General features: G+C 38.7%; 1 protein-coding gene across 2 annotated transcripts in view; it reads left to right on the forward strand.

Moving 5' to 3' along the window:
- The first annotated feature begins 7,338 nt into the window (after positions 1-7,338).
- The window catches only part of itpkb (inositol-trisphosphate 3-kinase B), a 31,541-nt gene continuing 18,879 nt past the window's right edge, over positions 7,339-20,000 (forward strand). Inside the window, exons 1-5 of one of the 2 annotated variants that reach the window (XM_010770595.1) lie at positions 7,339-7,808; positions 12,891-13,078; positions 14,094-14,259; positions 14,940-15,224; positions 16,102-17,025. In XM_010770595.1, the coding sequence (XP_010768897.1) occupies positions 13,038-13,078; positions 14,094-14,259; positions 14,940-15,224; positions 16,102-17,025 (1,416 nt within the window). In that variant the 5' untranslated portion in view covers positions 7,339-7,808; positions 12,891-13,037. The remainder of the gene's footprint in view (positions 7,809-12,890; positions 13,079-14,093; positions 14,260-14,939; positions 15,225-16,101; positions 17,026-20,000) is intronic. The other variant, XM_010770604.1, reaches the window with a different exon arrangement.

Consider the following 20,000-nt stretch of genomic DNA (forward strand, 5'->3'; position numbering starts at 1 on the left):
AACCTTCAGTATGTGCATAACTAACTAATAAATGAACTTGCATGGAAAGGTTGACGAGTACGTCAACTGACAATGTACAGATATGTCCAAGTACCATGTTCCGTATTCGGAAGTTTAGACTCTCTGACTTTGACATAAAGAAATGCAAGAGAAAATTAAAGTGTTATTTCAAATTATCAGGTATAATACAACTATAATAATACAAAATAATTGCATGGTGACAGGAGGAGCGTCATCGTTGTGATTAAGCGACTAAAATATAACTAGTTTAACCATCTCATCCAATATAAATGTGGGTATTACCACGTGTCGACTATCTTTCCCTAAAAAACATCAAAATTTCTATAATAAAAAGACTTGATGGAAAGGTTGGAGGAGTACGTCAATTGACAATGTCCAATATGTCCAAGTACCATATTACGTATTTCGAATTTTAGCTCTCTGACTTTGACATAAAGGAAAATGGTAAGACAGGAAAATAATGTTATTTCAATTATCAGTACTACATACAAACGATAATCAATACAAAGAATAATTGATGTGGGTGACAAAAAAAATTTATTCGGGGGCGTGGTGGATCACCAATTTCGTGCGCGATAACGTAAAACAACAACATTCAAAATAAACTACTTTTGTAAATTATAATTCTAGTCGGATGTATGTTTTAACCCCCTTTCATCTTCCGTACTATCTTTATATCTTAGTCTTTTTATAGTTCTTCTAGACATCAGGTAGAGATGTTTATTTTGACAATCACGTCCTGCAGGTTCTATAGATTCCTCCTAGACTTTTGTGTCTCATTGATTATTTCCGAAATAAATTTGTAATTTCTTATGAAATTTCAATTTCAGAAGAAACTTATTTTTTTTTATGCAACCCCAAAATAGGTATCTATTTGATAATTCAGACTGTTTCATGAGTCAGTTATATAACGTATCAATAAAACCGTGAACTGTAATGTAAGGGAACCTTAAACTGAGTCTCAATGATTTCAGACTAAATTCCCAACAAAATATAAAATAGTAGTAATTAGCTTAAGACGTTTCATTGAGTTTGTATTGTACATCGACCTCATGTTTATGGTTTCCGAATTGGAGACTTAACATCACCTCAGCTTGTTTCTGCATACGACGACATGTTTCTTGAAAGGGTAAACCCTAGTTGATTCATATAGAAGTAGATAGAATTCTACTGAGCTACCGATGACGATATAAAGTTTTAAACGGAGAACCTTGAAGCTTTCACGTACAAAAGTCCGATAGTTACTTGTTGTCCTCCCCAAGGTGTCTGTATGACATCTGGTCACAATTATTTCGAGAAGACTGGAATCAGCAGTACACCCCAAATTTAAGTGGGTAAATAATTAATATTACAAAATTTAACTATGTGGTGTACACAAAGCATAGGGGATTTGGAGAGCCCACATGTGCAAAATTATGACCGTTGAAGATTAACACCCTTTATGCTTTTGCAGAATATTTCTCTTACACGTTATCTTATACAACGCTTTGTTTGTTATCGGTCGTACACATCAAAGATTTAGTTATAACTAAATTTGTTAGTTATAACCATCATTACTCTGGTCAGCTTCCTACTTTGAACTACGCAAAAAATCACTACTGGGCGTTAGCGGTGACAAATTAGTAAACTGTCGGCACTCGCCCCCTCTCCAGCATGCGGGAGGGGCGCGCCCAGACGAGACGAGAGTGCGATACGCTGCGGGCGGGAGCCGCACGCTTCTGCGGGCGCGCGGTTCTTTGCAAAAGTGGATGTGCTTGAATTACTTCGACGTATGTGCAATAGGACCGCCCCGGCCTGGCTGTGGAGTTTGGCAGAGAAGGCATCATAATAGTTGCGGGAGGTCTAGGGATTGTGTAGCTGACCTGCACCTAAGATTCTCAAGTTATATGGGAAGAGGGGTCTTTAGCTTAGTTTTCGTTAAACTTACTCGGTTTGATAAAGGTGTTAAATCCTAAAAGGTCTCTCCCAAATAAACACTTTATTTGCAGGGAGGCCGCGCTGCGCGCACGCGAGACACGCCAGTTACTTGGGTCGCGCGCGCCGCCACAGAGCGCACGCGCCGCGGGAGCAATGTGCGGTAGTCACCCAGGGCAGCAGCGCGATTCGCTTTGGCCGTTCCTCAGGGCGTCGTGAAGACTTCTGTGTTTCAGAGAAGGGCAGGACCCAGCATTATTCCCGTACTTGTTAGCCGGATAATACCAAGCAAAAACATCCTCGCTTGCCCGACTTTTAATACTATTTCAAGAACACTCGGAATAAAGTATTATTTTATTTAAAAAAAAGTTTTTCCGTATTTCATATCGCAAAAACACCATATCCCGACATGCATTGCGGCTAAAACGATCAATGTTTTAGCTTATCAAAACCTCTGAAAAAAAAAAGGTGTCTCTCAGAATCGAAAGAGAAAAACCTATGGAAAAAACACAAAAGCATTGTACACAATTTAAACCAATAAATGTCGTATAATTAACAAGGATAAACTGATGTTTTTTAGTTGATGAGTACTATCACTGTTAAATCATTTGATCATTGGTTTTATTTTGAAAAGGTCGAGACCGGAAATACTGTTTTCAACCCATAACTTTACATGGAGGCTGCCGCATACCTCAAATCATCTTCGTAATATATCTATCAAACTATAGATCCTACATATCGATTGGACGTGGATTCTGAAAGTACAATATAGACTTCTCGCTAGAAATCTAATCAAAAATTGTTTTAATGGCCAAACTATCCTACAATTTAGGATTTTACAGAGAGGGTTATTTGTGAATAAACGACCATCTGTAACGTTAGCATTCAACGGGAGCACTAGAGGGCGAAAACTTTAAAACGTGATTATAGGACGTATCAAGCGCTTGAACAAACGACATATTTGGTCGTAATAAGGGCCTGAACAATCGGCCCATTTGGTCGTATGAGTTGGAGGACTTGTTGCAATATTTTCTTATTTTTCATGGCATGTGTATTCGTCGTACTTAAAAAAAATTATCCACAATTTTAAAAGTGAGATCATCCTTCTGCTGGGGTATGCAACAAATTAACAAACGTTGTAGTTGAAGTAGACACGATCAAAACATTTTACTTGAGAGAAGCCTTTGAGATGATTTTAATCAGCTTATCAAATAAGTCTCCTTAAATATATTTAATTTGACTATTTACATAATGAAGGTGTGGCAAAGAGGCTTTGTGTGCTTGTTTTTCTCTGCAAAAATGATGCACATACAAACCACAATATGCGGAAGCAAAACATGTATTAAACTGTCATGTATTACTTCAGACACCACTATGATGGAGGAAATGTATATCTGGGAAATCATGTTCAACAGAAATATACTGAAACCGTCACCACACATGCAGGCTGGAATGCAAACCGCCTTATTGTGCATTATGTCTGACACATTACTGCTAATAACCATTAAAGCTGCAAACTAAGCGGTATTTAGTATTACTTTATGGACAAAACAATGTCTGTGCTATTATCTGAACACATTCTACATTTTGAAAATATTATATTCAACAATTGCCTGCAAAGATAGCCAGACACATGCACAAATGTAGACACCCAGTCTAGAGACATGCACATGCTTTAAAATACATAATACTAAAAAATACACATAAATAAATAAAACTCTCTGTTACCTGACAACTAGTCGATAACCAAGCTGCTCGACTGCAGTGAGCATTTCCTTATATTATTCCTCTTCTCTCGTACGTTAATGAGTGTCAAACAAATACCAAGATACTGAACAAATACTTCTCTTACTTCACACCTGTTTGTTTAATGTAATGTCAACAATCAGCCCCCCCTCCCCTCCCTCTCTGTCTCTTCTTCTTGCACGTCTTTCAATGTTGTAACTCTACACTCCAGGATCATGTGTCAGCTAATGAAGTAAAGAACAAAGAGGAAGAACATATTAATGAGAAACAGAGCAATGATGTAGTATATTGCTTGAAGAGGCAAGATATTGACAGAGTTTTTTATGCAGGGTGCACCCATGGGTGGCACCTCCACCATATCACTTTGGGTAAGGTGATCAGATGTAGAGACGGAAACAACTTATGTATTAAAGGTTTCAGCTGTGTGTGTACTTGAATAAGTGACACTGTGTCTCTGTACAATGTCTTTCGATGAGTCCTCCTCTGTGACACAAACAAGTGTGTGTGTGTGTGTGTGTGTGTGTGTGTGTGTGTGTGTGTGTGTGTGTGTGTGTGTGTGTGTATATTTGTATGGAGTAAATAGTCATAGGTGTGCCTTGACTTAAGAAGTCTCAAGCAGAAAAATACACAAGGTTTGTGTTTGTATTTCGTGATCACATGTGTGAGTAGGAAACTGACCAGTTACTCACACCCAATGAACTGCTCCTAAAACGGCTCTGTGTTGTCATGTGTTGTACGATGTTAGCATGTATTCGAAACTGGTAATTAAGAGCATTTTCAGTCAGAACTATAATAGACATAAATTACAAACTAAAATTTAAAAAATAAATGCTTAGGAGGTTTTACATATAGAAACATAGAACAGTTGTGTTCTGGTACCTGAATGCACCACGAAAGAGAGGCAGTGGTGAAAGAACTGCGTATATATTTTAAAGTTGAAGTAAACTATAAAAACCTTGTTGCAAGCATTGTCTTTAATTTGATGTATTTTGTCAACAGGTTCCACATAATTGTATGATTTAAATGTATAAAAAACGTTATTAAAACTTAACTTTATTGCTTTCAACTTACCTAAAACAGTTATGTGAAATATGTTGACATAATAAATTGAATTAAAGTTTCACTTTTTTCAGTGTAGCAATACCACAGCGTAGAAATACATACCATAAAGCTGTACTTTTGAAATATATATATATAAATAATGGCCAATTTAAGAATGATGCATATTGTATTTTCTTTATTCCAATTTTTCAAAAGCTCTGTGCAGTGGTAAATATAGTGGCAGTGCCTATGATCTATAATACTGAGAAACCACTAGAGGACAGCAGGTCCTCTTCGCATTAAAGGAAGTATCTTCTGAATCCATGACAGAAAAACTAAACTCTTGTTTCACTGCATGTGGGCACGGTGTACAACTATTAACTCTGAAATAAATGTTGTATGTTTGGGGAAAAAGCAGATGATCTTAGTGAAGGTTATTTTCTGTGGGAAGAGCCTTGTAGATCATGTGTTCTCACTTGGTTTTCCATTCTTTTGCATCTCTTTCCTACATAGTCATGTCGAAACTTAACAGAAAAATGTTAGGAATTTGGTGTATTTCATACAAAAAAAGCTAAGAGGAAGCTCATCTCACGCCTATTAAATACTGTAGTTGATTATACTTGTAGGAATCCCTGACACGAGTCATTAGATGGTCCTGTAACTGACTTAAAACTTCATGAAATTACATTTGAAGAACGTTGATGTTGTCGGATAATGTCAAAACGTAACAGTGTGTATTACTTCACAAATGTTTGACATGACTTTGACTATCAATTTTATAATACTTATACTTTCTGACAGCGTTAAACTGACAACTTTTTCTGGTAGTTTCCAAGTTTCCATCACATTCAGTTTGATTGAAGTTTGATTATTAAACATTCTGCGAACAGAGGCAATGCAATTCCTTAAAATGCTCTGACTGCATTATACATTTAAATGATTCATTATTTCCAAAGGTGGATATTTCCAGTAAATAGTTCAGTTTTGTTTCAGTTTTTTTTTAATAAATCATCTTAAAAGCTGGAAGAACTCTCAAAGATTTGTCCAGCAACCAACCTTCTCATCTTCCAGTATCCATGGTTACAAGCTCATCCATTGTTGCAACATCCACAACAAAGACTGAATCTTGATTTATTGGGTTTTAATATCTATTCTAGTCCCAGTGTGATTACAGTGTGATTTACTTTGAAGGATACTTGCTTAGCGTACTTAGAAAACAATAAAAAGTTAACCACTATATCAATCACTAACACATCTACAGTACAATATTGAAGAGTTGTGTCCTCCTTGAAGCATTTCTTGAGTCAAAAGGTCTACATCCACACCTGCCGTCAATATTTCTCCACCCCTGATAAAAACTGCCTGAGCAAGGCCGTATCTTATGAGTTATCTGATGTTGTAGCAGGACCTCTTTAGAAGCAAATCCTTTAATGTGGCCTTCCCAAACTATTTCCAGCCATAATGTGCTGCATTAAGTACACATTTTAAATGATGGACAAAAGGAACACCGGAACATAAATTCAACGACATCGGCCTTCTTAAATATATTTCAGTTATAGATATTGTCTCGTAAAAAGTATGGGAGAAAGAACTTTAGGGGGATTTTTGTTCATCCATTTTCTTCTATGGTTTCAAACATTAGTATTTGCTAAACTACATCTTGCTAATTAAATTATTAGTAAAAAGTGTTTTTCTTTTATTACTCAGGCCCAGGGGCAAATAATGGGATCGTTATTTCTATTTGGATAGCAATACCGGTATTGACAATAACCGTAAATCGATATGTTAATGTCATTTTTTGTTATATTCCATGGAATGCTCTTAACATCCCGATAGCAATGAATATCTTAAGTGCTTTGACAAAAAATCCATAAAAAAATGTCATCTGTGGAAGCCGTAGTACTGTAAAGAGCACGATCAATAGTTTTAGCCGGCCCGGCTAAAATAACTGTTAAACTGTTAACCGGCTAAAATTACCTTTAGTACCCAATGTAGCCTATAGGCCTACTTCACCACATTGCACGACTGATAACACCCGTCTATGTTAAATATGTATCATAGCATACCTATCTCCGTGAAATGTAACTTTAAAAGTCTAGATAATATCTGTCACGGTGGCATTTTACATAGTGTTTATTCTATTAAGTTTCCTCATGAGCTTGTGCAGGCTTCCAATAACTAAGGGCTTCCCCGAGGTGCATGTGCTTGTTTAAACTGGCGACTACATAAAGCGCGCGCACAGTTTTTCATTTTTTATCCTGAACCAAGAGAGAGAGAGAGAAAGAGAGGGGAGAGAGGGGAAGAGAGAGAGAGGGGAAGAAAGAGAGAGGGGGAGAGAGAGAAAGTGTGTTCCTTGTAAAAAACAACAACTAAAACAACATGTTGTGCTTGCTTATTTGGAGAATTTAGCAGTTCGTCTCAAATGTGTATTGTGTATGGATGTTGCAATTGTACAGAGCTTTGGCAATACTGTATGTAATTATGGTCATGCTTATAAATCTATTTTAATTTAATTGAAAGAGAGATAGTGAAAGGGAGAGAGAGAGAGAGAGAGAGAGAGAGAGAGAGAGAGACTGTCTTGTCGCTTCCGGCTTCCAGCTCACAGACAAACAGCGCTTTACTACGAGCTGCAGCACTCATGACAACAGAAACCTCCCCACAAAGTATGAGAGCAAGCTGCGAGAGCATTTCACTGCTCGGTACGACAAGCTTTAAAGTTTTTGTGTAATAAACACAGCGAAAACCCTCCCGGGAAACCAAACTACATTTTGAAATCTTCTTCTTCTTTTTTAGAGGAGGCTTTTTTGGGTGAAAAGGTGAAAAATCGGGGAAAAAAGCACCGGCGGCAGCGTCGAAGAAGTTCGTTTTTTTTGGAAGAAACCAAGAACACGACCACAGAAGAAGAGCATATTAAGTTGCTGTAGTGCACACGGAGCAGCGTATTCCTATGAGTCGCGTTAAAAGTGTCAGACACAGACAGAGAAGAGTCATCCTCGGGATTATAGCTGCTGGCATCTGGCTGTAATATCACTCAGACCAATAAAAGTGTCACGGAGAAGCCTTGGAGAGGACGGGACCTCGGGGAGGTAAGACAACCAGGGCCTGCTCATTTCATTTCTGGAGATAATTGCTGTTCCAGAGAGGCTATGACACTTTAATACCACCTCCTCTTGTGTAGATGGAGAGGTTAGAGTGAAAGTTGTCAGGATTAGGCCTAGTCATCCATCCAGAGAGTGTGGAAATGTTTACTATTTAAGTATTTTTTCCATTTAAAATGTGTCTATAGTACTCAATCAGTATTAAGTCCTATTGTGCCGAATTCCGATTAGTTTATTAATACATATGTTGTTGTTATAAATGCTTCAATCTTCAAATAACCACTGCTTTACAATTATGTGCTGCACTAATACTGAATACTCATTTTAAAGCATAATATAGTTTAGAATTCAATAGAGTTGGACAGGATTGTATGGCACCTGAATTCAGTATTAAATCCATTCATTACACCAGGATCAATTCAAATACCTTAACAAATCAATTTATGTTTCGCTCTCAACAACTCTAGGCTGTTGAACAAAGATACATGCAAAAAAATCCTGAAATCTAAATACTTGAAACTACTTAATTTCTTTCTTCAGGTTTTACATAAATGTGCTCTTCAGCTACCTGAATGCTTTGCACATCACTATGTAAAGACAGCTGGAGGAGACAACACGTGTCAGACTTAATGAATTATTCTACCAGCTTTCAACCATGACTCAAAATGCACTCAGAGAACCCAGCACTTTTCATTATGTTAGCATTAGTTAAACAGAATACGTTTAAATAGAGGTTACTTTTAGGACTGCAGCTAATTATTATTTTCATTAAAATGTCAAAAGAACTGTTGATGTTATACATAAAAATTACTTCGATGAATCCATCCAAAAAATCGACTTATGGGTTGATCGACTAATTGTTGATTCTCTAAGTCTTTCTCAAGACCCTCTTGAGGCTGCATCCTCTCCTGGGAACCATTACGCTCTAAGTGGGGTTCTCTGCTTTGAGTATCCCATCTGCTTATAGGTCTATTGTGGTTTAGCCATTTAAGTTTGCTGGATTGATTGTGACTAGAGCTGAACAAATAAAATAAAAATGATCGTCATTGTGATGTAAACTTGTACGATTTACACATTGGAAAGGTCTGCGCTATTGCACAAAGGGATTATTTGGGTTTGTTGGAAGATGAATGTATCCCAATGTCACTTAAAGAGTCAATATAATTGTGTGCAGCAGAAAGGCAGAACTAAGTGCCCTTTAATATTTGTTTGTTTATCGCAAGTTATATTGTTTATGCAATATTAAAAAAAGTTGAGGCAGATCCAATTGTGATATAACATCGTTTCCAGAAACTCCATTGAGGAAGGAGATGTGAATTTATAAATAAATAGGAATGTTGTTTTTAGCTACATATAAAGCCACATCAAAATGTTCTAAACATCATGTTAAAAGCCAATGTTACCATAAATATGTACTGCCTATTTATGTGTACCATTGGCTATCTAATATGAATGCAACAAGTGAAATATAACTGGTTAAATAGCATAGACAGTATGGTCGAATAGTTGATATCATCTCACTGTTAAAAGGCGTCAAAATGCCTGTCCTGCCATCTGCCTTTAAACTTGATGGAAATATCTGCATCAGCACCTTTGAATCTTTATCTCTGCTGAGTACTAGTGCACTGTACGTAGGTTTATTGCCCACTTGTGTAGGCAAGTGGACAGTTTGAATACTCACACAGTCCCACTCAATATGACATTAGACTGCGCTGAAACACCGACAGCTTTTGGAGGTTGTTATCAGTACATCAAGCTCTTCTTAACCAGCAGCTGTTGCTTACATTTCAAGTACTCTGTTTTTTAAGTATCAGGATAATTAGGATTATCAGCACAGTACCAAGTCACAGCCGTAGTTTGCTTTTATTTTCTGCATCATGGCTGCTGATAAATGACACTGATATGGTCTCTTAAAATGTGTGGAATGTCCATAGTGCTGCTCATGGACACTTTCTGGTGACACCTGTATCTCTTTGTACAGAATGTAGTGACAAGTGGTTTGCAGAATGGGATCAAGTAGAACAAATATGTGTTGTATAATGGCTTTGCCTTTTTTGGGTGATTTTTTTTCTCCTGAGAAATATACTTCAGTGGCTCTTAAGTTAGTTCATTGCAGTATATGTTCTCTGTTGTTCCTAGAAGCAACTTTAAAAGCGAGATCAAACACAGCTAAGAATGGAAACAGTCCAGGGTTTAAAAAGTTGTGGAGCCCTGTGGGGAATCATACATTTTGTCAGTCACGCACAAACTGACCGTGAGTGCAAAAAGAAAAAAAGTCTTATTGATGCAGCTAACCTTGTGCAATATGCAGCTTGACACTGATTCCCAGTTCAGCTTTATTATGGCCTCTGATAGACTCACTATTCAGAATAAGCAGAAAAAAGACTGGTCAACACTTCTTTATCCCCCCTCATGATCTTTCTTTCTGCTTTGTTCCTTTTCCTGCATTCTCCTTCCCTCCCTCTTTCTCTCTCTTTATCTTCCCCAGACCTGAATGGTTGTTGTTTTGACAGAAACCTTGGGGACATAAGTGTCGAATAAGGAGATAGAGGTGATTACACAGTGTGAAAGAAGCTGCCCTGGTGGTTTGTAAACTATCCGAGAGACAGGCCATTAAGATTGTTTCCTGCATCTCTCTAACTGCGTCACTCCCCAACAAGGAAACCCCATGTTTACCCCGTAGTTCATGACCTGATGTCTTAACTTATCCAGAATCAAAACACATCCCAGGGCACTTTAGGGAGCTCAGCGCATGACGAGAATAGCAATATGCATGAATGAGCCCGAGAACTGGACTCAGAAGGACTTGTTTTCAAGATGTTGGAGCTTCAGTTTGAGTGTCCTGCAAGATAGAAATGATTCTATGTTGTGCAAAAATATCAACTATATTTCCAATTATGCACCAAGTTTTCTGAAATATTTCTTTAAAATATGACAGGAATAATACAATATATTCTCTCTAATTCCTGCATAGGATGATCACTCGGCATTTGAAAAAAGTCATGGTGTATAAAATGATTTGCCTGCAGTCTAGACGCCAGCAATGACTTATCTCACTTTGAACAATGCCGGCTGTGAGTCAGCCAATCAGAAACAAGGCACTGAAGTTGTGGACACCCCTACAGTTGTGTTTTTTTATAGCTTAAAACTATTTGTTTTTTTGACTGAGTTCGAACCGAACCCACAAGCACGCCATTTGGAAATTGGACGTTTCTGCAAGTGTTGCGCAGTCTGACCACGGTAAGGCACAGCGCAGCTCATTTGCATAACTTATTTCAAATGTCACTACCTGTTTTGAGCAGATACTACAACCAGTTGCTTTTGTTCCTAGTGTGAACCACAAAAAGCACTAACACGATGATCGACGACTGCATTCGGCTGAGTGGTGCCCAAGTGCTTCCAAGTCAATTGACTCTTTAAAAAGCAGATCTTTAGAGTTGTCCATCTTCCAACAGGAACTAAAATGACCATTTTCGTTTCTGCAAAGCCTGTTTCTTACAAGAGTTCTACCCTCAGATGAAACAGAAAGCACACTACCTATTTTTTGTGAAGTCAAACATGACCAACACGAAAAATGACATTTTGCTTTTTCTTTTTGTTTAATTCTGCTGCCACTTATTATCTGCCTCGTTTTAAAATCAGATTGACCTTTATTAATCCCTGTTGGAAAATGCAGGAGTTTAAAGCAGCAACAGAGTGAGAGTGAAAAACAGGACAGTACAGATTCACACAAGGCTAATACAATTAGAAATACAATGATATAAGTAAAAGAAGATATCACTTTCAAATGTTCTCTCCACGTTCTTCCATGTCTGCACGTTTCTCCGTATTCCCTTCCCCTTTCCACGTGCCTCCCACCATGTATTCCCCTGAAAGTGTAAAGAAGCACATTTCAAACAGTGTGTTGCTGCAGGGTTCAGTGGAGCTGCTCTTATTGGAACAGACACGTTTGCTACAGCTATGACACAAGAGCACCAAACATGTTCATACACTCAAATATGTGAAACTGAGAGTTTTCTTTATGACATTCTGGTGTAGATTTACCAGTTGCTTAGTTGGGGATAAGTCAACAACTAACATTGTAATAAAACGGCTCTTTGATATAAATATCTATGAAACATTAACAGAAGAAGTGGAGCTTGTCCATTTTGTAATCCTTGAATCAGAAATACTTGATTCATCCCCGGGGGAATTTTGACTTTGTGACAGTTGCTCCATTGTAGAATTAAAATAATTTAATAAAAACAGTTATATTACAATGAATACAGTAGTTTGAATCTTGCTGCCCCCTTTCACTTTCCTTCTTTTTATTTTATTTAATCCCAGCAGGAACAATGATACCATTTATTCTGACTTGTCCACATGAATAATCTTCTTTGCCCATGACGCAGTTAGGGATGGCTTTCCAGGAATCCAAAATTGAATTTCCAGTGTCTGTCCTTTTTGAAATAGTGCTTTTATTGAGAATGTTCCTCAGAAAGAATGTCTTCGGGTGGCTTTTGATAATTGGGTTAGGGTTAGACCAGGGGTGTCCAAGCTACGGCCCGGGGGCCAAATGCGGCCCGTGGACCATTTTGAATCGGCCCGCAGCTAATTCAAAAAGTATAATGGAATGTGGGCCACAAATGAAACCTGTGCTCGTCTTATATTGCACTTCTTAAATATGAATGTAAAAATATATTACACAGTAGTATTCATGTGTTAATAAGACCACCTTTCAAATCAATTCAGTCAATTCAAGTTCAGTTAAAAATGTTCTAACAGATCTTAGTTGATGAGCCCAATTACTTATTAACATAACAAGCTTGAAATACACCCTTCCTATTTCTCCTTATTATAATCAATCTGAGGCTTCTGTTTTAAGGGATGAGCTGCCAACACTCACAAGCATAGTTTACCTACATTTGATTGATTTTGCTAACTTAAAAATGAACTCATGAGGCAATATACCTCTAGGGAGTTGCCCAGCCCTTCGTATATTGTTCTGTATGTGGCCCTCGGTGAAAGAAGTTTGGACACCCCTGGGTTAGACACAGTAAAATGAACTTTCTGTGTTATTTCTTTCTTCAGTGGCGGGTGCAGGGAGCGGTGTGGAGCTGTTGCTGTGGACTGAAGACTGAAGAAACACTGAGAGCCGTCCTCCACCCCTCCCTGCTGCTCCAGGGGAGATAGTCAGATGTGCACCCGGCACTCAAAGCCCCTGGCCTGGCCGCAAGGATGGCAGCCTCTGCCCTGAACGGCCTTGGAGTCATGAACAGGTATGTTTTTCTTATTTTCTTTTACAGTGTATGACACATTGTTGTTGTAAGACAATGCTGCTTTCTTTGAGAGTTGTAGAGGAAATGCATAGTTAAAAAACATGTTTGTTGCCCATGAGAACCTGCTAGACCGGACTAGAAGATTCATTTTCATTTATAGAACATTACAAAACAATTTATAATGCCTTCCTGCTTCACACCTTAAGGAATATACTCTATGAATAAAATATCTTTATTTAGCCAGCACTTTCTTTTTTCTTTTTATGTGTAATCTAATAAGAGATGTAAGCTGTGAAGATATGATGTAATGGTTGTTTTGTTGTAATCAAATTACAGATTCATCGGGTAATGCTTAGACATGTTGTTTTATTAAAGTTGTATAACCTACTCATGTAAAAAATATATTACCAGTAGTTTTTCAACAAAATGTAGCAGCAGTGGTGGAAGAAGTACCCAGGTATTTGTAATTTCCCTAAGTAAAAGTAGCAATACTACATTGTAAAAATAATCTGTCACAAGTAAAAGTCCTGAATTCCAAGTCTTACTTAAGTAAAAGAACATAAAAATATAGGCATCAAAATATACGAAAAATACTCAAATTAAAAGAGAAATGGCCCATTTTGGGGTCATTAATTACTGTAGTATGATTTATTGATGCATTACTGTTTCACAACTTGTAAAGGTGGATTCTAATTACTTTATTTAGTGCTGTTGCTCAATGTTGATATATGATGTGATTTATATTTTTTATTAGCTAATATTCCCATTTGTAAAGTAACTAAATCTGTCAAATAATTGTACTATGTAGTGCAGTGCTTTAGAAAATGTAGTTCATTCCACCACTGCAGAGTGCTCACGTGATTACTTTCCAGTCTTTATGCTTAGATATGTTACTATGTGGTATAACCTACCACAGTATGACATCACTGGGTGTATTTTATCAGTGAATAGGCAACAACATGTAACAGTTATATCACTATGGTAATTACACATTCCAACCCTCTCCTCTCCGCAGCAGTAATCAGTTTCACACCCAACCAGGCTCCTCTAGCACCGCCTCCCGAACTAGAACTAGTCCAGTGGGCCGTCCTGTGCTTCCTGTTCCTGATCGGAGCACCTTCTGTCCGCTACTGGCCGTGGGGGCGCTGGGCGGAGGTCTCTACAGCCCAACCAGCCCTAAGGTAACTCATCCGAGAGCTGTTGTGTCGATTTTGGGCACTGATATTTGTAAGGCTTATTTGTTGTTATCAAAAATAGGTTATTAAAAAGAAAAATTATACATTGTTCTGTTTTCCATGTCAACGCTACAGTTTTTGCATTTTTTGTGGAGCAAATACAGAAGGATCTATCTCAGTTTGAGTTTAAAGACTCATATATATTTATTTTTTGTGATCAAATTTGTATTGAGATTAATACACAACATGTACAACCAAAAGCACAACATTTTTTTTATTTTTTAAATAAAATAACTAAAAGTATATAGAATAATAAAAAGAAAAATTAGACAACAGCAATTACTTACAAAATATACAAAATGCAGAATACGTGTAAGCTAAAAATAATACTCATATATATTTTATGAAACGGGACACCCTGATAAACTACCCATAGATTTCTAATAGGGGCCCAGACACTAAACAGAAAGCAATTACAACACATTACTAACACATCTGTAATTGGGGACAGTTCATGTATTTGACATAGACACCTTCAAAAAAACTAACCACATACCCCAATCTAACCCTAACTGCTAATTTGTCCCAAAATAGTAAACAAATCGTTATCTCTCAATAAACTTGAATAGATACAACTGAGTCATTTTCGCCCCTAATCCCGTTTTGTGTCTCCGCCTCCCCCCCAGAGCCCTCGAACCCTGGGAGGGACTTTTGTCTTCCCTCCTTCGTCCTCTCTCTCCCCCAGCCCCACACACCGCGCTCGCTCCCCCTCCCCACGAAGCCCGGAGCTCCTGGGAGTCAATGTGGGCCAGCGGGTCCGTCGACTGAGCTCCTCCGGGGGTGAGGAGAGAGGAGAAGGTGAAGGGCAGGAGGAGAGGGGAGGAGGGGAGACGGGAGGAGGCGAGAAGCGAGAGGACAAGAGACGCCAGGCGCAGCAGCTGCAGATACACAGAGAGCTGCAGAACGTGGAGGTGATTATAATGTGCCTCTCGTCTTTTCTCTATTTATCTGTGTCCTCTCTCTCATGTTCTATTCTCCGTCTCACTCGCCACATCTCTGTCTTTATCTAGGAATGCAATACGTAAGCAATGTTTTCAAACTCCGGAGAATTGATGTACTACTTCATTTAGATTTGTTGGGCATGTCAGAACAATGCCAGTAGGAACTCCTCTCATCCCGCTCCACTGATCTCAAAATCTACTCTAGCTTTGAAAGCTGAAAAACTAAAGGAAATTGAGTTTGGACTGACATTAATACAGAATGAACTGTATTCTTTAGCTCTGTGAAAGCTGGCAAATTGGACCTCTAGTCTCTTTCTTTCTGATAAAGGGCTTTTATTCTGAAATGTCTATCTTTAAGAATGTTAGTCAGTTAGATAATGCTTCAGTTACTCAATTCATTTCGAGCCAACTATTACAACTATCTTCCTCCTTCATGTGCAAACTTAATAATCATCATTACAGATTATTCAAATGTATTTTGCATTTAAAGCATCTCAATAAGATTTTACAAAAGCAGTTTTCATTGGTTTGATTTCTGTTTTATATTTGGACTCTTTTTCTTCTCAACCCACACTTGTTCTGTGCGTACTGCAGACAATCACACATTGAATTTGCAGCTTGCCAACACTTTTACATTTCTCAGTTCAGTCCATTTAATGCCAAATATTGGAAAATTCTAGACTTGAGGCTGATTTCTTTAGTTTGATCTTAATACTTTGAGTATATTATCATGATATTGTGTCTTGTCAGTACACATGTGAATTGATGTGCTCCGAACTATACAAAAACGAATAAAAGTAAACGGTTATAGTTGCGATAAGACAATTTCTTTCTCTGTTTTTTCCAGGTCAGGGGAAAAGTGGGCATTTTCGAGGCTCACATTTCCGGGATTCGTGCCCAAGTGCTTAACACTGAGCTCCAGCGCAGCCCTCGGCCTCCAAGACGATCGCCTAGCCAAACCCCCACCGATCCCAACCAAGGAAACACAGACTTTAAATTCCAGATGACCCACCCGCAAGAGAGTAAAGTTCCTGCTGTGGTCCAAAATGGAAGAGAACAGGAGGAAGAAACTGTGGAAGTAGGAAGGAGAGGAGATGAGGAGGATAAAACAACAAAAACAGACAACAACACACTGATTGGTCAAAATGGCAGCCATTCAGAAACAACAATGCAAACTCCATGTTTAGACGGAGCGTTTGTCGTTCGAGGCTCCCTGGAGACGTTAAACCCAGATGAAGGGGAGGAAACAGAGGGAGGAAAAGACCAAGGGGAGGTAGAAAACAAACAAATGTTGGGAGACGAAAGAGAACGGACAGAGGGAGAAGTAAGAGATGAGAAAGAGGACCGATCTTGCCTTGAGACGTCGCTCCAGACAGAGGGGGATAGGTTGGAGGTCAACCCAGGAATGGATGCTTTCCCTCGGGCACAAAGCAGTGAGAGCGCCCCCTGTTTAATGGACACCGATAACACCTCCAACCACGGTTCCTCCATCCCCGCCGTCATTATAACTGACCACGGGTTGGACAGCCAGCTTCAAACTTTTGAAGACCCCGGCTCAGACCAAGGGTTAGGCTGCACCCCCAGCCCCAGTTCCAGCCCCGTCCCCGGATCAAACTTCTCCACCCGCTCCCTCAGGAAGCTGTCGTCCTCCTCTGCCTCTTCGGCCGGGTTCTCGTCCTCCTGGGAAGAGTCTGAGGAGGACATTTCCAGTGATACAGAGAAGGGAGAGCAGCTCCTCAACCCTGAAGTCCTCACTTCTCAACAGAGAGCGGTAAGTACAGAGAAGTGAGAGTGTGTGTGCCCCTGCGACCTTTCGTAGTTATGAATGGCAATGACCTTTGGAAAGTGCACTTGCTGGAAATGCCAAATATTCACACGGGAAAAGTCTTAGAAATGGATCGTCTTGGAAAGTCAAAGGGATAACTGAGAGTTTTACAAAGACTCCTTTTGTCCACATTGAAATAACCCAACACATATTGAATGGATTCCTATTTTATTTCTGTAAGGACATTCATGATCCCCAGAGGATGAATCTTACTGACTTTGATAGTTCAACGACCTCTCCTAGCACATTTGGAAGTTACAGTACTAGTTAGCCAACAGTACCACGCTAAACTATGATGAGGAACATAGTACTTGATAAGCATTAACATGTTAGCATTGTCAGTGCATAGCATGTTGGCAAACTGATGTTAGCATTTAGCTCAAAGCACCACTAAGTACATACAGTGTTGTTTTCCATTCATTTGATCAATTTGTTGCATTAGATCATAGTTTTCAGCTGCCACCTTGTATATTTAAATTTTGACAGTAAATTCAGCTATATTTGAACATAGACATGCATATGTTTTATATATATATATGACATTTTCTCCAATTTTTATTTGGAATGAGCATTGAGGTTCTTTGAGGATTTTGTTATAATCTCAGTAATTTGACAAACCTTTTTTTTTTACCAAATCCAACATTTACCTAGTGCAATTTATCTTCCAAGAGCTGTGAAAAAATGTACCAGTGGATCTCTTTTTATTATTTTGCCTCAAAATGTGTTTATGTCATTGTGCATTGTTGTGTGTTTGAATGTGCCTGTGCATGTTGATGGGGTCTCTTGTTTTAAATTAGCCAGAGCTCTCTTCCTGAGTAATGGTTGACATTCAGAGTAACAAAACTAGCTCTGTGCCCCGACGTGTGTGTGTGTGTGTGTGTGTGTGTGTGTGTGTGTGTGTGTGTGTGTGTGTGTGTGTGTGTGTGTGTGTGTGTGTGTGTGTGTGTGTGTGTGTGTGTGTGTAGGGGTGTTTTTTAGTGTTGGGCCAATTTGAAGTTGTGTGTGAGGGAAAGCACGGGTGATAGAAGAAGGGAAAGCAAGAGAATTTGCTAGTCACACACACTTAGGCTCTGCCTGCATTTGGACGGTGTTCAAAGAGGAGGCTGAGGCCTGTTTGTGTGTGTGTGTGTGTGTGTGTGTGTGTGTGTGTGTGTGTGTGTGTGTGTGTGTGTGTGTGTGTGTGTGTGTGTGTGTGTGTGTGTGTGTGTGTGTGTGTGTGTGTGTGTGTAGGTGGGTGGGTGGATGTGTTTTTATATGTAGTCAGGATGAGTTCACAGGGCCATCTCACTTCTGCTTTGAAACACGATTCAACAAAACATTGTATAACAACGTTTCTGAAACATTGTGTCCCGTAAGTGTCCTTTTTTTAAGGACTTCATACTACAGAAAAAAATCTTTTAGACGTTGTTGCATATGGAGGGATGTTTTAATATTGAAATAACATGACCCATGCATAAGCTTTAAAACTGTGTCCCCCATGAGTTTAAAAGACTGAACATGCAAACATTTGAATAATCATCACCCTACTTATTCCCATACAACTTGGAGTGATGTGGTCCATCATTATCATTTAATTTTCCATCTTTGATTTCCTGTCGTGATTAATGAAAAATATGCTCCTTTAACCAAACAACCCCTCCCTAAACCAATTCCCCAGCTCTCCCAGGTGACATGGTTTCCAAACTATTTGTTTAAATAAATTTGGCTGATAGATTTGAATAGTGTTTGTATTGCTCTTTGCATATTTCCGGTCATTGTTTTTCGCTTCAACTAGGCAGAGAAAAATAAGGAAGCTCCTGCTAGCAGACAAGGTTTATAGTTGCTAGTAAAAGTCTGATTTTCCCCCATCGTAGCACAAAGATGTCAAACATGCAGGTTATTATACTATCATGTCTTTGTATGCAGCTTCTCACAGCTCCTGAGAGGTAGTATTAAGGAAACCTGGTGTATGTATGCAAGAGGGAAGCATGCAGAAACACATACAGCATGCTTGCTTGTGTGGGAGGTGTGTAGGAAAGAGGAGAGGGACAGAGAGAAGAGGAGTGGAAGAACAGAGTGAGCTTGAAAGTAGCACAATGAGAGAAATAGAGACAAAAACTTGTACATTTTAGGCAGGTTTTCTAAGAAATCATATATCTGCTTTTCGTCGCTATTTATTTATTTTATGACTTTATTTGGCATCTAAAATTGAACACAACACCTTACATCAATCATACTAGGAATAAAATTTGCTCTGGAAAAACTAAATACAAAGCAAGTTATTATAATAGTATTGATTGTATACATGGTGAAAAGATTAAGAATAGTTCATAAATAAGTGCAGGTTACATTTATCACATTTAACGGTGAGAGCTCTGCATTTATTTTTATCCTGACGACTGACTTTCCCCTCACCAGTTGAATCATTAAAGCTCCTTTGTGTTATCCATCCAAGTAAGCGTGACATGTTCATTTGTTCTGTATTATAAACACATCTGCGTTGCTATGGTCATCAGCTTTTGGATTATATCAAGTCATCTCTGAAGAAAGTACACGCTTTAACGAGTAGAGGCTGAATCCAAACAGAGCCATATATAGTCACTTTTTGGCTGATCTTTTGACTTTTTTTGGGCATCTTTCCAAAGTTAGAAGGCACATGCACTGCAAGTGTGTTGTGTTTGAGTCAATTGGCAGCGAAGGGGACACCTGTGATAGATTGGCATCTCTTTTTTTCTTCTACTGAATTTCAGTTGAGCTCTGGGCGAGGAGAAGAGAAGAATCTGCCCGCAGCAGAGTAATCGTTGCTAAGGTGACACACTATTTCTGTTACCCCATCAGTGGTTTCATATTTGTATTTTGTGCCTCTACTGTGACATGTTCACAAGCTTTTTTTGTTCCAAAAGGTCTTCATTTTCTCATACTGCCTGTGCTGGAGCACCTCT

Source organism: Notothenia coriiceps, unplaced genomic scaffold, assembly GCF_000735185.1.
Source record: "Notothenia coriiceps isolate Sejong01 unplaced genomic scaffold, NC01 NC01_scaffold00000339, whole genome shotgun sequence".
Classification (NCBI taxonomy): domain Eukaryota; kingdom Metazoa; phylum Chordata; class Actinopteri; order Perciformes; family Nototheniidae; genus Notothenia; species Notothenia coriiceps.